We start from the raw sequence: 20,251 nt of genomic DNA on the forward strand, positions 1-20,251 counted from the left end.
TAGGCATGAAAGGTCGCATGTAAACGCCAGACTTTCTTTCTCTGATGACTGATATTATAGAAGTTGATCTAGGACTGCAGCGATTCAAGAAGGCAGCGCACTGCCACCTTCTCAAGGGCAACCAGGGACGGGAAATAAATGCTGGCCAGCCAGTGTCCCACAAATGAACAGCTTTGATACTTCATACAACATCTGGATTTCACTGATGACTATGGATCAGTGAACAGTAAATCCAATTTTTAAAAATATGTCAATAAAAGTCGATCATAACATTCAGAAAGAGCAATAAATCAGCTTTAAATTAAAGCAATCCTTTCACCCCTTATTTCTGCATTTAATATTCTCCATGCAGTAAACAGGTTAACCTTGAGGCTTGTTTGAATGCACAATAACATCTTACTAAAGGTGATCTTATTTGAATTCCTAATCAATACAAGATACAAAGCTACTGACTCTTCAGCAATTTATTATCCAATCCCTAAAGAGTTTTACAATTGGATTTTCTACAATTGCCTTTAAGTGTATTAGAAATCATTGTTATTACAGACAAAAGTAATTAGCGATTTTTTTCCAATAATAATAAATTGTTATAATTTAAAGCTACTACTTTCATCTTCTTTTCCAATCTTTAAGTACCTCTCGGGTTCAGGGGGTAAGAAAAAGTCCATTCCTTCCACAAACCATAGATTGTTTCTCTGTTATGGTCTCATTTCATCCATTTAATGTCCCGTGGGGTAGTTCTGAATAAATACTCCCAGCTTCCCCAAGGTAATCAAGCTAAACTCCACAATATTCATTCCGCTCGGTCATTCAATCCCACTGGACTACTGCCTTCCACAACCACCGCCCTCCCACCCATCCCCAATCTTCTCAGGAGTTTCCTCCTCCTATAACCCCAGCATTGTTCACATCTCAATATTTCTCCAGCCCCTTTTTAAAGGAATTCACAGTGGCTGCTGTGTTTTTCAGAAGTTTGTTTTTCTTGCCTTGCCTCTGCCAGTACCACATGTTCACTGGTCTCCAGACAGAGGTTAAGGTTGACAAGAGCTTGAGATTTCAGTCCTTGGGAGCAATTTGGACTTTGGGTGTAAATATTGGGTGACAATGACTAAACCACCCATTTCACATCTCTTACAATTAAGCAGCAGCAAGCTATTTACTCCAGAAAATCTCATTCAGATCAACAAAATAAGAATGTCTGGTGGATCTGAGGTGCAACCCCATAGTTCATCAGCCTCTCCATCATCAAGTACCTCCCCCTTATAAGCCCAGAGGTCCCAACTTCCATTCTGCACTCAGAGCAAAGAACAGTACAGCACAGGAACAGGCCCTTTGGCACCAAACCTGCATCGACACATAACGCCTTTCTAAAGACCTTTTTCCTCTATGTGGTCCCGCATTCCTCTATTCCCTGCCTATTCATGTATTTTTGCTATTGTATCTGCTTCTGCCACCTCCTCTGGCAGAACATTCCAGGTACTTACCACCCTCCGTAAAAAAAACTTGCCTCTCATATCTCCTTTAAACTTTCACCCTGTTACCTTAAACCTATGTCCCCTAGTAATTTTTACCCTGGGAGAAGGACGCTGACTATCCATTCCATCCATGTCTCTCATAATTTTGTAAACTTCTATCAGGTTGGCCCTGAGCCTCTGATGTTCAAGGGAAAACAAACCAAGTTTGTCCAATCTCACCTGATAGCTCATATTGTCAAGACCAGGCAACATCCTGGTAAACCTTTTCTGTGCCTTGTACCCTCAGCTACTCATCTCAGCGAGGTGCTAAAAAAGGCTCACCACCTCTGGTTTTAAGAAATCAGTCACAGTTCCCTATTCTGATTTGTTATAAATTCATCCCTCCTGAAGTTTCAGAATGGACCAGTTGAAGACAGGTTTGGGCAAGGCTGTGATGTTCTCCTCAGTAAGATTCAGGATCAGCTTGGTGAGGCATTGTAGGCTGATCAGCACGAGTCAAACCATAGCCCAGTGAGGGAATCAATGCCTCAAGGACGAATGGCTGAGTAAACAAAGAATCTTATATCACATCATCACATTCTAAGGGTATCCCCAGAGCACTTCACAATCAATGGGTTTCTCCCGACCTATAGAGACATAGACCTTGCAGCTAATCCGTGCACAGGATCCCATAAGCAGCAAAGGAATGAATTACTAGCCCGTCTGTTTTTGGGCCAGTGGTGATAGAGGGCAAGCTGTTCTTATGACAGTGTCACATGATCAGTTTTGCCCACCTGAACAGGGAGATGAGACCTTAGCTGAAATGACAGCATTTCTTAGGAAACAACAGTCCTCTCAGTACGGTTCAGGAGTGTCAACCTGGGCAATGCCCTCGAGGCCTGGACATGAGATTGAAACCATGACCTCTAACTGACTCATTACCAATATCACGTTGTGGCTTCAGCCCCCGTATTTGTGAGCAGCCTAATCAAACTGAAGAGTCATCTTACCGAGTACATCCAGCTGGTAGGTGTGGCTAATGCTGCCATATTTGTTTTCAACCACACATGTGTAATTGCCACGGTCAGAGGGGACTACACTCTCCATCACCAAACTCCACTGCTGGTGTCGCAACTAGAGGAAGAAATCAAATAGAAGATAGTGACCAGTTTTATTCAAGGGCTCTATTTCCTACTGGCATTAGAATGCGAGCCTAAGATGCCTTTCCAAAAGTAGCAGGAATAGAAATGATCCCTGGCCAGGTCACCCACCGGCTAATCAGCTGACTGCCGATCGGTACCGCATTGGGTGAAACGCCGTGCAACTCACAATGCCAACGCGCACTGACTTCTCCCCCCGAGCTCCCACCCACAGGTAACACTTTTGATACTCTAGATAAGAAAAGCAAAATATTGTCCAAGACCATCAAAGTTCTGATTCACTGTTTTACTTCCTGGGAAAAGGACACATTCAAATCCCTCATTCATGGAAAGATTTGAACTGAAATCCTTCAGAGATTTAGGAGAACAGTGCTCAAATGGGACAACCAATGACTACTATCAGCCACTCCCCCCAAGTTATTTTCCTAAATGGTCTACCCTGTATTCTCAAAGTGTGACCCCTGGTTCTGGGTTCTTCCACCTTCGGGAACATCCTTTCTGCATCTACCCTGTCTTGTCCTGTTAGAATTTTATAGGTTTCTATGAGATCCCCCCTTTTCAAACTAAATTCCAGTGAATATAATCCTAACTGACTCATACATCAGTTCCGCCTTCTCAGGAATCAGTCTGGTAAACCTTCACTGCACTCCCTCTATAGTGAGAACATCCTTCCTCAGGTAAGGAGACCAAAACTGCACACAATACTCCAGGAGTGGCATCACCAAGGTCCTACAAACTGCAGCAAGATATCCCTGCTCCTGTACTCGAATCCTCTCGCTATGAAGGCCAACATACCATTTGCCTTTTTCACCAACTACTGCATCTGCATGCTTACCTTTAGCGACCGATATATGAGGACACCAGGTCTTGCTGCACATTCTCCTCTCCAAATGTATAGTCATTCGGATAATAATCTGCCTTCCTGTTTTTTTGCTACCAAAGTGGATAACCTCACATTTATCCACATTATATTGCATCTGCCATGTGTTTGCCCACTCACTCAACTTGTCCAAGTCACACTGAAGCATCTCTGTATCCTCCTCACAGCTCACCCTCCCACACAGCTTTGTGTCATCTGCAAATTTGGAGATATTACATTTACTTCCCTCATCTAAATAATTATATACATTTTGAATAGCTGAAGTCCTAGCACTGATCCCTGTGGTACCCCACTATTCACACTGCCTGCCACTTGGAAAAGACCCATTTATTCCCACTCTTTGTTTCTTGTCAGCCAGCCAGTTTTCTATCCATCTCAATTCCCTATCCCCAATCTCACCTGCTTTAATTTCATACACCAATCTCTTATTTGGGACCTTGTCTCAAAGTCTTCTGAAAGTCCAATGGGATGAGACTACAATGGGATGACGGAGGAGTTGGCTAAGGTAGACTGGGAGCAAAAACTTTAGGGTGGGACAATTGAGGACTTTCAAAGCGATTTTTCAAAGCTTTGACAAAGGGTCATTTGGACTCGAAACGTCAGTTATTTTATCTCCTTACAAATGCTGCCAGACCTGCTGAGATTTTCCAGCATTTTCTCTTTTGGTTTCAGTTTCCAGCACAGGGGCAGCATAGTGGCAAGGGATGGCATGGTGGCACACTGGTTAGCACTGCTGCCTCACAGCGCCAGGGACCTGGGTTCGATTCCCAGCTTGGATCACTGTCTGTGTGGAGTTTGCATGTTCTCCCCGTGTCTGCACGGCTTTCCTCTGGGTCTTCTGCTTTCCTCCCACAGTCTGAAAGGCATGCTGGTTAGGTGCATTGACCCGAACAGGCGACTAGGGGAATTTCACAGTAACTTCATTGCAGTGTTAATGTAAGCCTTATTTGTGACTAATAAATAAACTTTAACTTTAATTTGCTTTTATATATCACTCCCCATCTTGATGAAGAATTCTATCTTAATATGGTCACTCATCCCCAAGGGGTCTCGCACAATTAGATTGCCAATGATGCCTTTCTCATTACACAATACCCAGTCTAGGATGGCCCGTTCTCTGGTTGGTTCCTGATCGTATTGTTCCAGAAAACCATCCTGTACCCATTCCAGGAATTCCTCTCTACAGTATTGTTAATAATCTGATTTGCCTAATCTATATACAGATTAAAATCACCCATAATTACAGCTGTTCCGTTGTCAGCCGTGTCTTTAACTTGCCGTTTAATGTCATTTCCAACATCAACACTACAGTTTGAGGTGTATACACAACTCCCACTAGTGTTTTATCCCCTTGGTGTTTATCAGCTTTACCCATACAGATTCCACACCTTTGGAGCTAATATCTTTCCTCACCGTTGCGTTAATTTCCTCTTTAATCAGCAATACAACTCCACCACCATTCCCCTTTTTATCTGTCCTTCGTAAGTATTGAATACCCCTGGATGTTCATTTCCCAGTCCCGGTCACCCGTAATCTGGCTATATCATACCCATTTACATCTATTTGTGCAATTAATTCATCCATTTTATTGAAATGTTCCACGCATTAAGGCACAAAGCCCTAACTTAAGGCTTGTCTTTTTGACTTTCCTGGTCCCATGTCCAATATTTTTTACTGTGGCCCTGTTTGATTCTGGCCCTTGGTTTCGCTATCACTTTTCTTATTCCCTTTCAGTCTTTTGTTCTTATCCTTGTTTCCCCCTCCACTGACTCCTTGCATAGTTCCCATCCCCCTGCCATTTTAGTTTAAACCCTCCCCAGCCACTCGAGCAAATACCCCACAGGACATCAGTCCTGGTCCTGCCCAGATGTAACCCATCCAGTTTGTACTGGTCCCACCTCCCCGAGAACCAGTCCCAATGTTCCAGGAATCTGAAACCTTACTCCTCACATCATTTCTTCAGCTACGTTGGGGTCTGATGTTGCAGATGTATAGAACGTTGGTTCGGCCGCATTTGGAATACTGCGTCCAGTTCTGGTCACCACACTACCAGAAGGACGTGGAGGCTTTGGAGAGAGTACAGAGGAGGTTTACCAGGATGTTGCCTGGTATGGAGGGGCTTGGTTATGAGGAGAGATTGGGGAAACTGGGGTTGTTCTCCTTGGAAAGACGGAGGATGAGGGGAGACTTAATAGAGGTGTATAAAATTATGAAAGGCATAGATAGGGTGAACGGTGGGAAGCTTTTCCCCGGGTCGGTGGTGACGTTCACGAGGGGTCATAGGTTCAAGGTGAAGGGGGGGAGGTTTAACACAGATATCAGAAGGACATATTTCACACAGAGGGTCGTGGGGGCCTGGAATGTGTTGCCGGGCAAGGTGGTGGAGGCGGACACACTGGGAACGTTTAAGACTTATCTAGACAGCTATATGAACGGAGTGGGAATGGAGGGATACAAAAGAGTGGTCTAGTTTGGACCAGGGAGCGGCGCGGGCTAATTGTTCCTGGTTTCTCATTTCAAGGCTTCATTCTATGATCATCTTGCTGGTGCCAGTACAGAGTGAGACTGCGGATAGTTGGGAACCTGTCTCGGGGGCAGGGAATTCATATGGTGTTCGTGGAAGTGGAAATGACTAGGGTTGGGAAGCATTTTCCGATCGGGGCCATTGTGATCTCCTGGACTCGTTTCGATCGCCTCAGGGGGTCGGAGAGGAATTTCCCAGATTTTTTTTCCCCATATTGGCCCTGGGGTTTTTCACTCTGGGTTTTCGCCTCTCCCTGGAGATCACATGGTCTGGAATGGGGGGGTGGGGGTAAGTTAATAGGTTGTAATGAACAAAGCATCGTAGCTGTGAGGGACAGCTCGGTGGATAGGATATTGGTATGTAGATAGGCTGGAAAATTGGGCGGGGATCCTGGATTCAGGATTCAATCCTGGACCGGGGAGCGGCGCGGGCTTGGGGGGCCGAAGGGCCTGTTCCTGTGCTGTATTGTTCTTTGTTCTTTGTACGTGTTCACCTGATATATCTGCTCTGACTAGCACTTGGCACTGGTAGTAATCCTGATATCACTACCTTTCAACTTACTTCTGAAATCCCTACATTCTGCTTCCATCCATTTTCTTTTACCTAGGTGGTATGTACCAATGTGTGCCACAACCACAGGCTGTGGAAGACCTTATCCGATGTTTGTAAAGTAGTTGGTGCCCCATCACCAGCTGTATCTGCTGATGATGGGCTCTGTCTGCGGCAGGCTGCCTTGCCTCTTCTGAAGCAGTTCCAATGTCTGGTTTCACCCTGGATACATCCCCTTACCCAGCCCATCAGTTGTGACAATCCTGCTGGCAACAGGTCCCAAGGCCAAGTTAAGAGCTGCAAAAGCATGAAGATTGTCACAAATCGTTTTGTTTAGAGGATTGTGCCGTGGGCCTGGAATGACCTAACTAATGTTTGATAATCCTTTGCCCTCTGGCATGGTTTGTCACATGAACAAACACGACCCTGCCAAGGAGTGAAGAGGTACTGCAGCTAGTTTAAAGTTGACAATTTAGGAGTAATGACTCACCTTGATACCCCCAATGCGATGTTCACCCTTAAACTCTTTGCCGTTCTTCAACCAGTGGATTGTTGGAGTAGGGTTTCCAGCAGCTGGACATCGGAAGCGAACAGTGTTTGCAGCTGGTACTGCATGAAGTCTTTTCTCCATCCGGTCAGGACGGGCCCAGTACGGAGCTCCTGAAAACACCAATAAATAAGAACAGTGATGCTTTGTCTCAATGACCAACGCAGCACACTAACACAGCTCCCAGTTATATAGCCTGCTTGGCTTGAATCTCAAAGACAGTGCTGAAGGCTTTCCCTGGCAGCCTTAAATCCCAGAGTCGACTACTCCAGCTCTCTCTCACTCTCGCTCCCTCGAGTTCTACTCTGTGTAACTCATCCTCAGATTTGCTACCTGCACTAAATCCCACACTGCTCTGGTTCTATGGAGGCATCCTTTGTCACTAGTGCATCGAATCCCTGGAGGCCTTGTCCCATTCAAACCTCTTTCAGCTGGAGATCTCACCCTTTGGTCCATTGACTCTGAACTCTCATGCGCCCCTCATCCCTTCTACCATTGGTGACAGAACCTTCAATCACCTAAGCCCTGTTCTCCCTAAACATCTTATAACCTCCCATGCTTCATCCAAAAGGTCCCTTACAAGCCCATATTTGCTGTCATTCTACTGGATTCTCCTCTATAAAGAACCATGAGTCATTCTGTACTCTAAAAGGTATTATAGATATTACATTTTTTACTTTTCAAAACAATGTAGAGTTGCCACCTTAATGCCTTGGAACGGGTGTAGGAGGGATTTAGCAGAATGATAGTAAGACCAATGGCCTTCAGTGAGACACTCTCAATATGTACCTATTCACTTGTACCTTTGGTCACTTCTCTTTGCTCCCCTACTTATGCTTGGGCAGCATTTCTTCTCTCTGCTAAGTATGATGGTGAAATAGAAATGCAAGCTTATTGCTGCTAAAAGAGATACTGTTCCACACTGCAAACCCTTCGTTCAATCACACTTCAGAAGCATGACCGTTGGACAGGGGACTTAAAAGCACTCCTTAAAGCTTCTGACAATTCCAATTGGAAATAATTTTATGGTCAGTTTGCCAAATTCTTATCCTGTATCAATGATCAAAACAGCCTCACTACAGCAGAGAAACTGCTGCACTGGGACCTGCAACATTAAAGAATGATTCTTAGAAAAAGGTTGGAACCAAATGATCGTTCTGGGTGTCCTGAGTGAGCAATTACAATGGAGAAAGAAAGTGATTGCTGACGGGAAGCACAATAGCTCCTAGTAGCACAGTACTGACCACGAACCAACGGAACAAATGGTTTCAGAACAGTTTGGGTAGGGCTAACATATTAAGTGTTTAAAACAACTGGAACGTAGGACGGAATTTTACAGCCATGTCACAGTGAGGGGGTGGGTTGGGGGGAGAGGTGGGCAGTGAAATGCAGAGGAGCCATCCAAAAACTTCCTCCCATAATCATATATAACTGATTGTGATTCCCCTGTTATCAAAGAAACTTGTATGTGTATGTGGGAAGTGCTCGCAGCAGTAGAATCACTTCTACATCATGTAGTGGAGATCCTCAGGAGACAGAGAAAAAAAATTGGAGATAGGAAAATGACCACATTTGTGGAGTGTGGACTCAGCCGATAACAAGGCTTGTAAATATGGTTTTAGGGAGCATACCTGTGCTTATTCAGATGGCATTAAAAATTCCATCCATATTCTGAGCCAATTGTGCGGAGTTCACTTTGTTGAGTTCAGAACAAGGAATAAGTGTGAAAGCAGCTCAAAGAGACAAGCCTTTTAAAGCTAGACTCTGTCAATAGTTCAAACAAAACATGCAGCAATGGTCACTGCAATGGTTACATTTCCAGACAGCTAAATCTGCTCACGTACAGATTATAACCATGAACATACTTGCATGTGATACAAACCTCCATTCTGATATCATTGTGTGCAGATTCTAATAACTTCATCAAGCTATAATGAACCTTTCCAAAGTTTTGTAGACTTTTAATAAACCATGAGCTTTAAAAATAATAAAAAGAAACAACTTAAATGACTCTACTCTGAAACGATTAATCCTCTCTCTGCCTCTAACCCCACACCAAATTGTTTGACTGAGCTTCTGCACTCCCAATATCCAATCACACACTGCCTTAGCGTCATTCTGAATATCATAATTGCTTGTTCCTGTGTCTCCATTAGCTACTGGTATGTGAAGGGTTGCTGGATGAGGAGAGTGGGTGGGATGTGGGGTGGGGGGAGGTGAAGATTCCTGTCCCACATCCCGGGCAACACTTCACACATTGTTTTCCTGTCATATAACGCTGGGGTCCATCATTTCTCACCCAGCAATGGAACAGCAATGTTAAACTAATTTACTTTCCCAGCAGTGCGAGCTTAATCAAAGCTCGCTGCTACAGGCCAATGCTGGGTCACAGCAGTTCTCACCGTTAACCTTCACAAGAGAGTCGAACCAATAATGCAGGCCATTTATTTTCCTCTGGCACTTGGTAGATATTGGCTGACAGATTTGCAGTGAGGGTGATGTTTCTCCACAGACAGATATGGCCAAGAACATTGTCTTCCTGACCTCGAGACTGACAAGAGAACTCATTGACTGCCAACTCGAAGTGATTTAATTTCACTGAACAAAACTATTTATGAGACCGTGGGGAACAAGGTTATGGGCTGTGGGAAAAGACTACATTAGCCCTGAATCAGAGGTGTGCACATGTTTAATTGAGTACTTACTGTATGATGAATTTGCATGTGTCAGAGAGGATTTGAAGATGAATTGTAGCAAACTGCCTAAAATATTGAGCCAATGATTATGACCCATGCTCCCAACTCAGTTGCTGCTTTCAAATTTCAAAGTTTTGAATAAGAGAAACAGGCTGCCCAGAGATGTTGCTGCAATACCATTTCACACATTGCACTGTGAACGCTTTCCTATAATACAGGTCATGTATAGTATTCCTGCTGCTGTGTGAAAGGAGTACTGTAGTGTTTTGGGATATCCGTACATGCAAGATCAACAAGTGGAAAACTCAACAAGTTCTTCAAAATAAATGAGGCTAACTTAGCAAGGCACCAGATTTCGTCAAGTTATGCTTGTATCAACTTGAGACAAGTTTTTTTTTCAAAACGTAACAACCATACTATCGAAGCGATTTCAAACGTCAAATCCATTTCCGTTTTCTCTTGAAATCTCGTGGTATGTTATTTTATCCCATTCTACATTACGAATTAATAGAATCTAATGATTCTATTACAAAGCAGCTTGCTTTGTATCAAACAATTTTCAGTGATTATGGTAGAGTGGGCTTGAGTGTTGCATTCTGGTTCCACCATAAGCCTTTCCTCACCTTGCCTTGAATGCTGCAGAACTGTCTTCGCAATCTCTCTTAGAAACAGAAACTAGAAGCAGGAGGAGGCCATTCGGCCCATCAAGCCTGCTCCATCATTCATTTTGATCATGGCTGATCATCGAATTCAATATCCTGACCCCCCTTCAACCCCCCCGCTCCATATCCCCCGATCCCTTTAGCCTCAAGCGCCATATCTAATTTCTTCTTGAAATCAGACAATGCTTTGGCCTCAACTGCATTCTCTGGTAATGAATTCCACACATTCACCACCCTCTGGGTGAAGAAATTTCTCCTCACCTCAATTCTAAAAGGTTTACCTCTTATCCTCAAACCATGACCTCTAGTTCTGGACTCCCCCATCATTGGAAACATTCTTTCTGGACATACCTTATCTAACCCTGTTAGCTTCTAAGAGATCCCCTCTCATTCTTCTAAACTCCAGTGAATATAATCCTAACCGACTTACTCTCTCCTCATGACAGACTTGCCATCCCAGGAATCAGTCTGGTAAACTCTCACTGTACTCCCTCTAGCAAGGACATCCTTCCTCAGATAAGGACACCAAAACTGCACACAATACTCCAAATGTGGCCTCACCAACACCCTATACAATTGCAGCAAAACATCCCTATCCCTATACTCAAATCCTCTCGTTATGAAGGCCAACATACCAATTGCCTTCTTTACTGCCTGCTGTACCTGCGTGCTTACTTTCAGCGACTGATGCACGAAAACTCCAAGGTCTCGCTGAGTATCCAACTCTCTCAATTTACATCCATTCAAGTAATAATCTGTCTTCCTATTTTTGCTACCAAAGTGGATAACCTCACATTTATCCACATTATACTGTATCTGCTATGCAGATGCCCACACACTCAGCCTGTCCAAATCACACTGAAGCATCTCTGCGTCCTCCTCACAGCTCACCCTCCCACCCAACTTTGTATCATCTGCAAATTTGGAGATAATGCATTCAGTTCCCTCTTCCAAATCAATATATAATGTGAACAGTTGGGGTCCTAGCAGAATGCAGAACCCCATTAGTCACTGACTGCCAATCAGAAAAAGACCCATTTATGCCAATTCTTGGCTTCCTTTCTGCTAACCAGCTTTCTATGCATCTCAAGACATTACCTGCAATCCTATGTGCTTTAACTTTACATAGCAGTCTGTTATGCGATCCTTTTATTGCCTCTGATTTGCCATGTTGCTTATCCAACAACTGGTACTGGATGAAAAGACATTTCCTCCAACTAAATACTGGGAGAACCAAAGGTCTCTGTCAGAAATTCTGCTCCTTAAGCACTGACTCCTTCTATCTAGCCATTCTCTGCAGCTGAACCAAACTGCTCCTTGGAACATTGGATCCAAGCACTGGTCATTGTGGCAACCCCTACTCACAGCCATGTCATCTTATCTGACCCTGAGCTTAGCTTCGAACCCAGTATCTGCACCATCACAAAGACCTCCTCTTACTTCCATCTGTGATACATAGACCATTTCCAACTCTGCCTGAGGCCGCTGAAAACCTCAACAATGGGTACAAGACCACTAGGTGTAGCAGCTACCTATAAATAAGAGCCACTATTCTGGATCCCATCTCTAGGCTTGCACCTTTCTGTGTAACAGTGTTGATTAGCTCACATTTCTAAACCACCACAAGTGATCTGTTAACCAATTGCTGATTTGCTATTGCTACCAGATGTGGCAATCATTAAAGTAGATAACAGAGAGAGCGAGAGATGGCAATATAAGAATCAGTGTGTTTATAAAGTAATACGTGAAGCCTGCTCACTGCCAACTGAGTTGAAACCCTTTCTGACACAATTCTCTGAATTATTACAGCGGATTCCACACATTCCCTTACAGTGCTTTTCACATGTTGGGTCCACAGCCAAGTTTTCATCAGAAGCCATTTACAGTGCACTCTGGCTTTCCAATTCCACAAATTTCCTGCACCAGACCACTGAACCCTTACAATGTAACTACTACAATCTTCAGGATTAAACAATGAAATGGACAAAGGCCAACCATGGAGGCTGGGAGTGATGGTGTTGAGAGTTGAGGCAGGGAACTGGGAGTTTGGGGTTGTCAACAGTTGGAGTACAGGCTGGAAGAGGGCAAACTCTGGACAGTTAAGTATTATCCTGGAGTCAAAGAACAATACAGCACAGGAACAGGCCCTTTGGCCCTCCAAGCCCGCGCCGCTCCCTGGTCCCAACTAGACCATTCTTTTGTATCCCTCCATTCCCACTCCGTTCATGTGGCTATCTAGAGAAGTCTTAAACGTTCCCAGTGTGCCTGCCCTGTTCCCTGTGAGTCACAGGGAATCTGCGACTTTACATTCCTCCTGCACTTCATATCTCTGAAAAGAGGAACTTTTAAGCTATATTCACAAATGTACAATTATGGAGGTATGTTTCATGATTTCAGTTCATACCCAACTGCTTTCATTTGACATACATTCTTGACATGTCGTAAGCTGTAATGTAGAAAACAGTGCGGCCAATTCATGCACAGCAAGATCCCACAAATAGCAAAAGAAAACTGACGGTTCCTTCATGATATTGGCCCAAGGTATAAATATCGGCCAAGAGGTGGGAACTGCAGAAATTCCCCGGTTCTGGGATCTTTCATCTCGATGTTAAAAGCCAAAGGGGTGGTGAGTCAGCTTAAATAGGGTAAATAAATATTGTATTTGAAACAAAACAAGATTAAGACTAAAATTTGACACAAATTGCTTCAGAGATGAAAATGAAACTGAATCAGACCCCAGTAGGAGGCACTGCAGAGTGTGAGAGAGGGGAGACTTTCTTTGATTATAGTACAGTAGACCCCCCTCTATTAAGTCTATCCGTGTGACAAAGAACAAAGAACAATACAGCACAGGAACAGGCCCTTCGGCCCTCCAAGCCCGCGCCGCTCCCCGGTCCAGGATTGAATCCTGAATCCCGGATCCCCGCCCAATTTTCCAGCCTATCTACATACCAATATCCTATCCACCGAGCTGTCCCTCACAGCTACGATGCTTTGTTCATTACAACCTATTAACTCACCCCCACCCCCCCATTCCAGACCATGTGATCTCCAGGGAGAGGCGAAAACCCAGAGTGAAAAACCCCAGGGCCAATATGGGGAAAAAAAATCTGGGAAATTCCTCTCCGACCCCCTGAGGCGATCGAAACGAGTCCAGGAGATCACAATGGCCCTGATCGGGAAATGCTTCCCAACCCTAGTCATTTCCACTTCCACAAACACCATATGAATTCCCTGCCCCCGAGACAGGTTCCCAACTATCCGCAGTCTCGCTCTGTACTGGCACCAGCAAGATGATCATAGAATGAAGCCTTGAAACGAGAACAAAAGGAACAATTAGCCCGCGCCGCTCCCTGGTCCAGACTAGACCACTCTTTTGTATCCCTCCATTCCCACTCCGTTCATATAGCTGTCTAGATAAGTCTTAAACGTTCCCAGTGTGTCCGCCTCCACCACCTTGCCCGGCAACACATTCCAGGTCCCCACGACCCTCTGTGTGAAATATGTCCTTCTGATATCTGTGTTAAACCTCCCCCCCTTCACCTTGAACCTATGACCCCTCGTGAACGTCACCACCGACCCGGGGAAAAGCTTCCCACTGTTCACCCTATCTATGCCTTTCATAATTTTATACACCTCTATTAAGTCTCCCCTCATCCTCCGTCTTTCCAAGGAGAACAACCCCAGTTTCCCCAATCTCTCCTCATAACCAAGCCCCTCCATACCAGGCAACATCCTGGTAAACCTCCTCTGTACTCTCTCCAAAGCCTCCACGTCCTTCTGGTAGTGTGGCGACCAGAACTGGACGCAGTATTCCAAATGCGGCCGAACCAACGTTCTATACATCTGCAACATCAGACCCCAACTCTTATACTCTATGCCCCGTCCTATAAAGGCAAGCATGCCATATGCCTTCTTCACCACCTTCTCCACCTGTGACGTCACCTTCAAAGATCTGTGGACTTGCACACCCAGGTCCCTCTGCGTCTCTACACCCTTTATGGTTCTTCCATTTATCGTGTAGCTCCTCCCTACATTATTCCCACCAAAATGCATCACTTCGCATTTATCAGGATTGAACTCCATCTGCCATTTCCTTGCCCAAATTTCCAGCCTATCTATATCCTTCTGTAGCCTCTGACAATGTTCCTCACTATCTGCAAGTCCTGCCAGTTTTGTGTCGTCCGCAAACTTACTGATCACCCCAGTTACTCCTTCTTCCAGATCATTTATATAAATCACAAACAGCAGAGGTCCCAATACAGAGCCCTGCGGTACACCACTAGTCACAGGCCTCCAGCCGGAAAAAGACCCTTCCACTGGAGGCCTGTGACTAGTGGTGTACCGCAGGGCTCTGTATTGGAGCGAGTGTGTGAGAGCGAGAAAGGTTAGAGATTACCCGAGTGCTATTTCTAGTGAAATCATTCCCTGGACATTCCATGAAACCCAAAATGTAAGAAATCTTCCTGAGGTTCACACTCTCAGTGCACATGGCGACTCAGGGAAATCGTCTCCTGAAATTTCTAGAAAAAAGATTAAATAATTTGCCACAGCAACAGATGCAAAATTCTCAGACTATCTGGCTGATGTGTTTGTTATTAACTTCAACCCCATGGCGATAGTCATGTAGACAGTATATGTGTGTTCTGTGTGATGCATTTCTATCGCTGAGATTGTGGCATATCAAAGTGTTCTAACAAGACACTGATAGATGATTATTCTGTATTACACTCCCGCCCTCCCTTTGCCTTGAACATATCCAGTTAAATAACACAGCTGATGATTAGATATTCAATTTGATTAACAGGACTGGGACCTCATTTAACAAATTGGTGCTTACCACAAGTTGTGCAGTAGACAGAATCTGCACTAATTATGTAATTTGCTCAGTTGATGACTGTGAGTGCACAGCCAGATTTAATTAGAGACCAAATTGCCTCTCCATAAAGGCGTATTGCTCAGAGTCCAAGAGGAGCTTGTGTAAACAGAGATATTTACCAAAAGTGAAGCATTGTTTTTATTTGACTTAAATGTGATTGCCAGAAAAACATAATTATCCTTCAGTTGAAGGAAAATATTAAGGGCTTTTACCAGAGTTCCATTAACACTGACCCTGAGAGCACATTCTCCAATTGATGAGAGAACACAAAACACAGAACAAGGAAACAAATTAAAAGTTAACTCATTCCTCTGACCATCCAAGAGAAGCTCTTGAGCAGATACTAGGTGGATGACGATGGCCAGTGGCAACAGTGGGGAAAATCCTGCGCGGACACTGAAGCAAGTGTTTGGGAAGTCCATTATAAATGTTAGCCAAGGCATTTTCATTACAAGATGTGTATTGTGGTGTAACTGACGGCAGTGCCCGTGAAATGATGACAAAGCTGTTACGTGAGTGGACGCAACGTAAGTGGCCTCTCGGATGCCCAACCACTCCCTGCGCCACATCCTCCTTCCCCAAAACATCACCCATTGCCATAGTACTGCTTAGCCCCTAATCCACACCTTCATTGCCTCAAGTGTTGGCTTTTTCCCCCCCCAAGTTCCTCTTGTCAGCCTTCTGTCTCCACAAACTAGAACTCATTCAGAATTCCTGACAGCTCCTACCTTCATCCAATCATCTTCTATACTCCAATCAGTACAGTTGTTACCAAGCTGGATTATCTCATATGGCCCACAAAACTAATTTCACAATCCTGGTCCATGGACCCTACTGCAATGATTGCCTGTCTCTAGTTATATGTCTCACTAAACATCCTTCATTTATTAGACAAGACTATTCCTTGCTCATTGGTTAAATAAATGGCCCATGTCCGCTGGAACTCTCCATCTATAGTTATTTGCTTTACCATATTCCTCTCTGATTTTAACAACCTTCTAAGAATCATACCCTTCACCTATATCTTTGCTGCTCTTCCAATACCCTCCTCTCTTTGCTGGTTGCAGGACACAACTTGCATTAATATAGCACTTTGCACGGTCTCCCAAAGTGCTGCACAACGAATTAACTACTATTAATGTGTAGCCATTATAGTAGCCAAATTGTGCACTGCCAGCTTCCAATAAACAACAGACGTTGATTGTTGATTTGCAAACAGCTGGAAAAAAATTTCCTGTAGTGGAGCAGGTTAAATTTGAAAACAGCAGCAAAAACAACCTGAATGAAGATTACCAATAGGTCTCCTGCTCCCTTTTTATATACTTTATTCCTCATCAATGTTACAGCCTTAAACCACCTTGTTTCACCCAGAATTAACTCTACAATTGGAATTTGTTTTCCAACACGCACAATGGGAAATATTGATGTGCATTCAAATCAAGTCTAACAGGCTTAGGAATGGATGTTTTGTTGTGAGGACTGGATTTGTTTGGACTGGATTAGTGGTCTCCTTGCTTCCTAACGCAACAAATTGGCTCTAATTTATACTAATCCCTTCTTTAAAATGCCGATATCCTGTGACAGAGCCAGTGATGGTCACGAGGCAGATTTCTGTCTGGGATTAAACATTACGCAACAACAGCACATTTTCTACAAACTCTGCTCCCAGTTACAGGCGGTGTGTTACCTTTCTGGCAACCGGCGCAGGCTTGGTCATCCTTAGCACTAAATGAGCACAACTGTGCACCGAAGTAATCAGCATGTCTCTGCCCGCTCTTCTAGCTGTGTAAACTTCATTCCCGTTGTGGTGTCTACATTAACATTGCAATGTATGCATCATGTACCATTTAGAAAGGGGTATTGCAAGTTGAAATTAAATGGTGCAATATGAGCAACAGGCACATGAAACTCCTTTTCCATTATTAAAATGTAAAGAACACACAGAGCCCTGCTCAGATTTTGTTAGCCTGGATATGGCTTATCAAGCAGCTGGCTATCTCAAGGACAATAAGAACATAAGAACATAAGAAATAGGAGCAGGAGTAGGCCATCTAGCCCCTCGAGCCTGCCCCGCCATTCAATAAGATCATGGCTGATCTGACGTGGATCAGTACCACTTACCCGCCTGATCCCCATAACCCTTAATTCCCTTACCGATCAGGAATCCATCCATCCGCGCTTTAAACATATTCAGCGAGGTAGCCTCCACCACCTCAGTGGGCAGAGAATTCCAGAGATTCACCACCCTCTGGGAGAAGAAGTTCCTCCTCAACTCTGTCTTAAACCGACCCCCCTTTATTTTGAGGCTGTGTCCTCTAGTTTTAACTTCCTTACTAAGTGGAAAGAATCTCTCCGCCTCCACCCTATCCAGCCCCCGCATTATCTTATAAGTCTCCATAAGATCCCCCCTCATCCTTCTAAACTCCAACGAGTACAAACCCAATCTCCTCAGCCTCTCCTCATAATCCAAACCCCTCATCTCCGGTATCAACCTGGTGAACCTTCTCTGCACTCCCTCCAATGCCAATATATCCTTCCTCATATAAGGGGACCAATACTGCACACAGTATTCCAGCTGCGGCCTCACCAATGCCCTGTACAGGTGCATCAAGACATCCCTGCTTTTATATTCTATCCCCCTCGCGATATAGGCCAACATCCCATTTGCCTTCTTGATCACCTGTTGTACCTGCAGACTGGGCTTTTGCGTCTCATGCACAAGGACCCCCAGGTCCCTTTGCACGGTAGCATGTTTTAATTTGTTTCCATTGAGATAGTAATCCCATTTGTTATTATTTCCTCCAAAGTGTATAACCTCGCATTTATCAACGTTATACTCCATTTGCCATATCCTCACCCACTCACTCAGCCTGTCCAAATCTCTCTGCAGATCTTCTCCGTCCTCCACACGATTCACTTTTCCACTTATCTTTGTGTCGTCTGCAAACTTCGTTACCCTACACTCCGTCCCCTCCTCCAGATCATCTATATAAATGGTAAATAGTTGCGGCCCGAGTACCGATCCCTGCGGCACGCCACTAGTTACCTTCCTCCAACCGGAAAAACACCCATTTATTCCGACTCTTTGCTTCCTGTCGGATAGCCAGTCCCCAATCCACTTTAACACACTACCCCCAACTCCGTGTGCCCTAATCTTCTTCAGCAGCCTTTTATGGGGCACCTTATCAAACGCCTTTTGGAAATCCAAAAACACCGCATCCACCGGTTCTCCTCCATCAACCGCCCTAGTCACATCTTCATAAAAATCCAACATGTTCGTCAAGCACGACTTTCCCCTCATGAATCCATGCTGCGTCTGATTGATCGAACCATTTCTATCCAGATGCCCTGCTATCTCCTCTTTAATAATGGATTCCAGCATTTTCCCTACTACAGACGTTAAGCTGACCGGCCTATAGTTACCCGCCTTTTGTCTCCTTCCTTTTTTAAACAGCGGCGTAACATTAGCATTTTTCCAATCAACCGGCACTACCCCAGAATGCAACGAGTTTTGATAAATAATCACTAACGCATCCACTATTACCTCTGACATTTCTTTCAATACCCTGGGATGCATTCCGTCCGGACCCGGGGACTTGTCCACCTTCAGTCCCATTAGTCTACCCAGCACTGCCTCTCTGGTACCATTAATTGTATTAAGTATTTCTCCTGCTGCCAACCCTCTATCGTTAATATTTGGCAAACTATTTGTGTCCTCCACCGTGAAGACCGACACAAAAAACTTATTTAAAGACTCAGCCATACCCTCATTTCCCACTAATAACCCCCCCCTCTCGTCCTCCAAGGGTCCAACATTCACTCTAGCCACTCTATTCCTTTTTATATATTTATAAAAACTTTTACTATCATTTTTTATATTAATTGCTTGCCTAGCTTCATAGTCTATCCTTCCTTTCTTTATTGCTTTCTTAGTCTCTCTTTGTTGTTTCTTAAATTTTTCCCAATCACTTGTTTCTCCACTATTTTTGGCCAATAAAGTATTGTTACAATACTTTATTAAAAAATTTAGTTTGGATGTGCAATCAGGAAGAGCAGAAATATTCATCACGCTACCACATCATGCCTGACAGCTGCTACCAGCCATGATTGCCACCTTCCCCATTCTCCTCCCAGCACCCAACTACACTTGCTTTGCCAGGAGGATGGCCTGAAATTTGACATTGCAGAAGTAGTGATCTGTATGTAGAGGCTTGCGACGCACTGGTTGACCAATTTGAAGAGGCCCAATTTTGGTTTAACCGTGGGATTCCTGGTTCAGGTGCGCCACTGACTGATACGTGGCCTTTTATGTATGACACTGAATCATAGAATCCCTGCAGTGCAGAAGGAGGCCATTCAGCCCATTGAGTCTGCACCGACCACAACCCCACCCAGGCCCAACTCCCGCAACCTCACATATTTACCCTGTTAGTTCCCTAACACTAGGGTCAATTCAGCATGGCCAATCGACCTCACCCGCATCTCTGGACTGTGGGGGGAAACTGGAGCACCCGGAGGAAACCCATGCAGACACAGGGAGAACGAGCAAACTCCACATAGACAGCGACCCGAGGCCGGAATTGAACCTGGGTCCCTGGCGCTGTGAGGAGGCAGCAGTGCTAACCACTGTGCCACCGTGCCGCCCTGAATGCCCATGAATATTTCATGCAGATGTATTCATCGTATTCTCAGCCAGAATTTCAATGCAATCTTGGAACCTTCCTCAACACCAGATACAATGTTCCTTTGTAATTGTAAGCATGTGATCTTACCTCCTCTCTATTAATCGTTACTGTGAGGGCCAATAAAATAAGAAAGGCCTAGCTCCTGTGAAAATGAGTTGCTCTATAATCCACTAATGTAGTCCTGAGATTGCTGGTCCACCATCACTCACATTGTA

General features: G+C 44.5%; 1 protein-coding gene across 9 annotated transcripts in view; it reads right to left on the reverse strand.

Annotated features, from left to right (window-relative positions):
* The window catches only part of fgfr3 (fibroblast growth factor receptor 3), a 177,291-nt gene that overhangs the window by 33,149 nt on the left and 123,891 nt on the right, over positions 1–20,251 (reverse strand). For all 9 annotated transcript variants that reach the window (XM_078223018.1, XM_078223028.1, XM_078222998.1 and 6 more), the window contains exons 10-11: positions 7,058–7,227; positions 2,465–2,588 (exon numbers count right to left, since the gene is read on the reverse strand). In XM_078223018.1, the coding sequence (XP_078079144.1) occupies positions 2,465–2,588; positions 7,058–7,227 (294 nt within the window). The remainder of the gene's footprint in view (positions 1–2,464; positions 2,589–7,057; positions 7,228–20,251) is intronic.

The sequence above is a fragment of the Mustelus asterias genome, chromosome 1 (assembly GCF_964213995.1).
Source record: "Mustelus asterias chromosome 1, sMusAst1.hap1.1, whole genome shotgun sequence".
Classification (NCBI taxonomy): domain Eukaryota; kingdom Metazoa; phylum Chordata; class Chondrichthyes; order Carcharhiniformes; family Triakidae; genus Mustelus; species Mustelus asterias.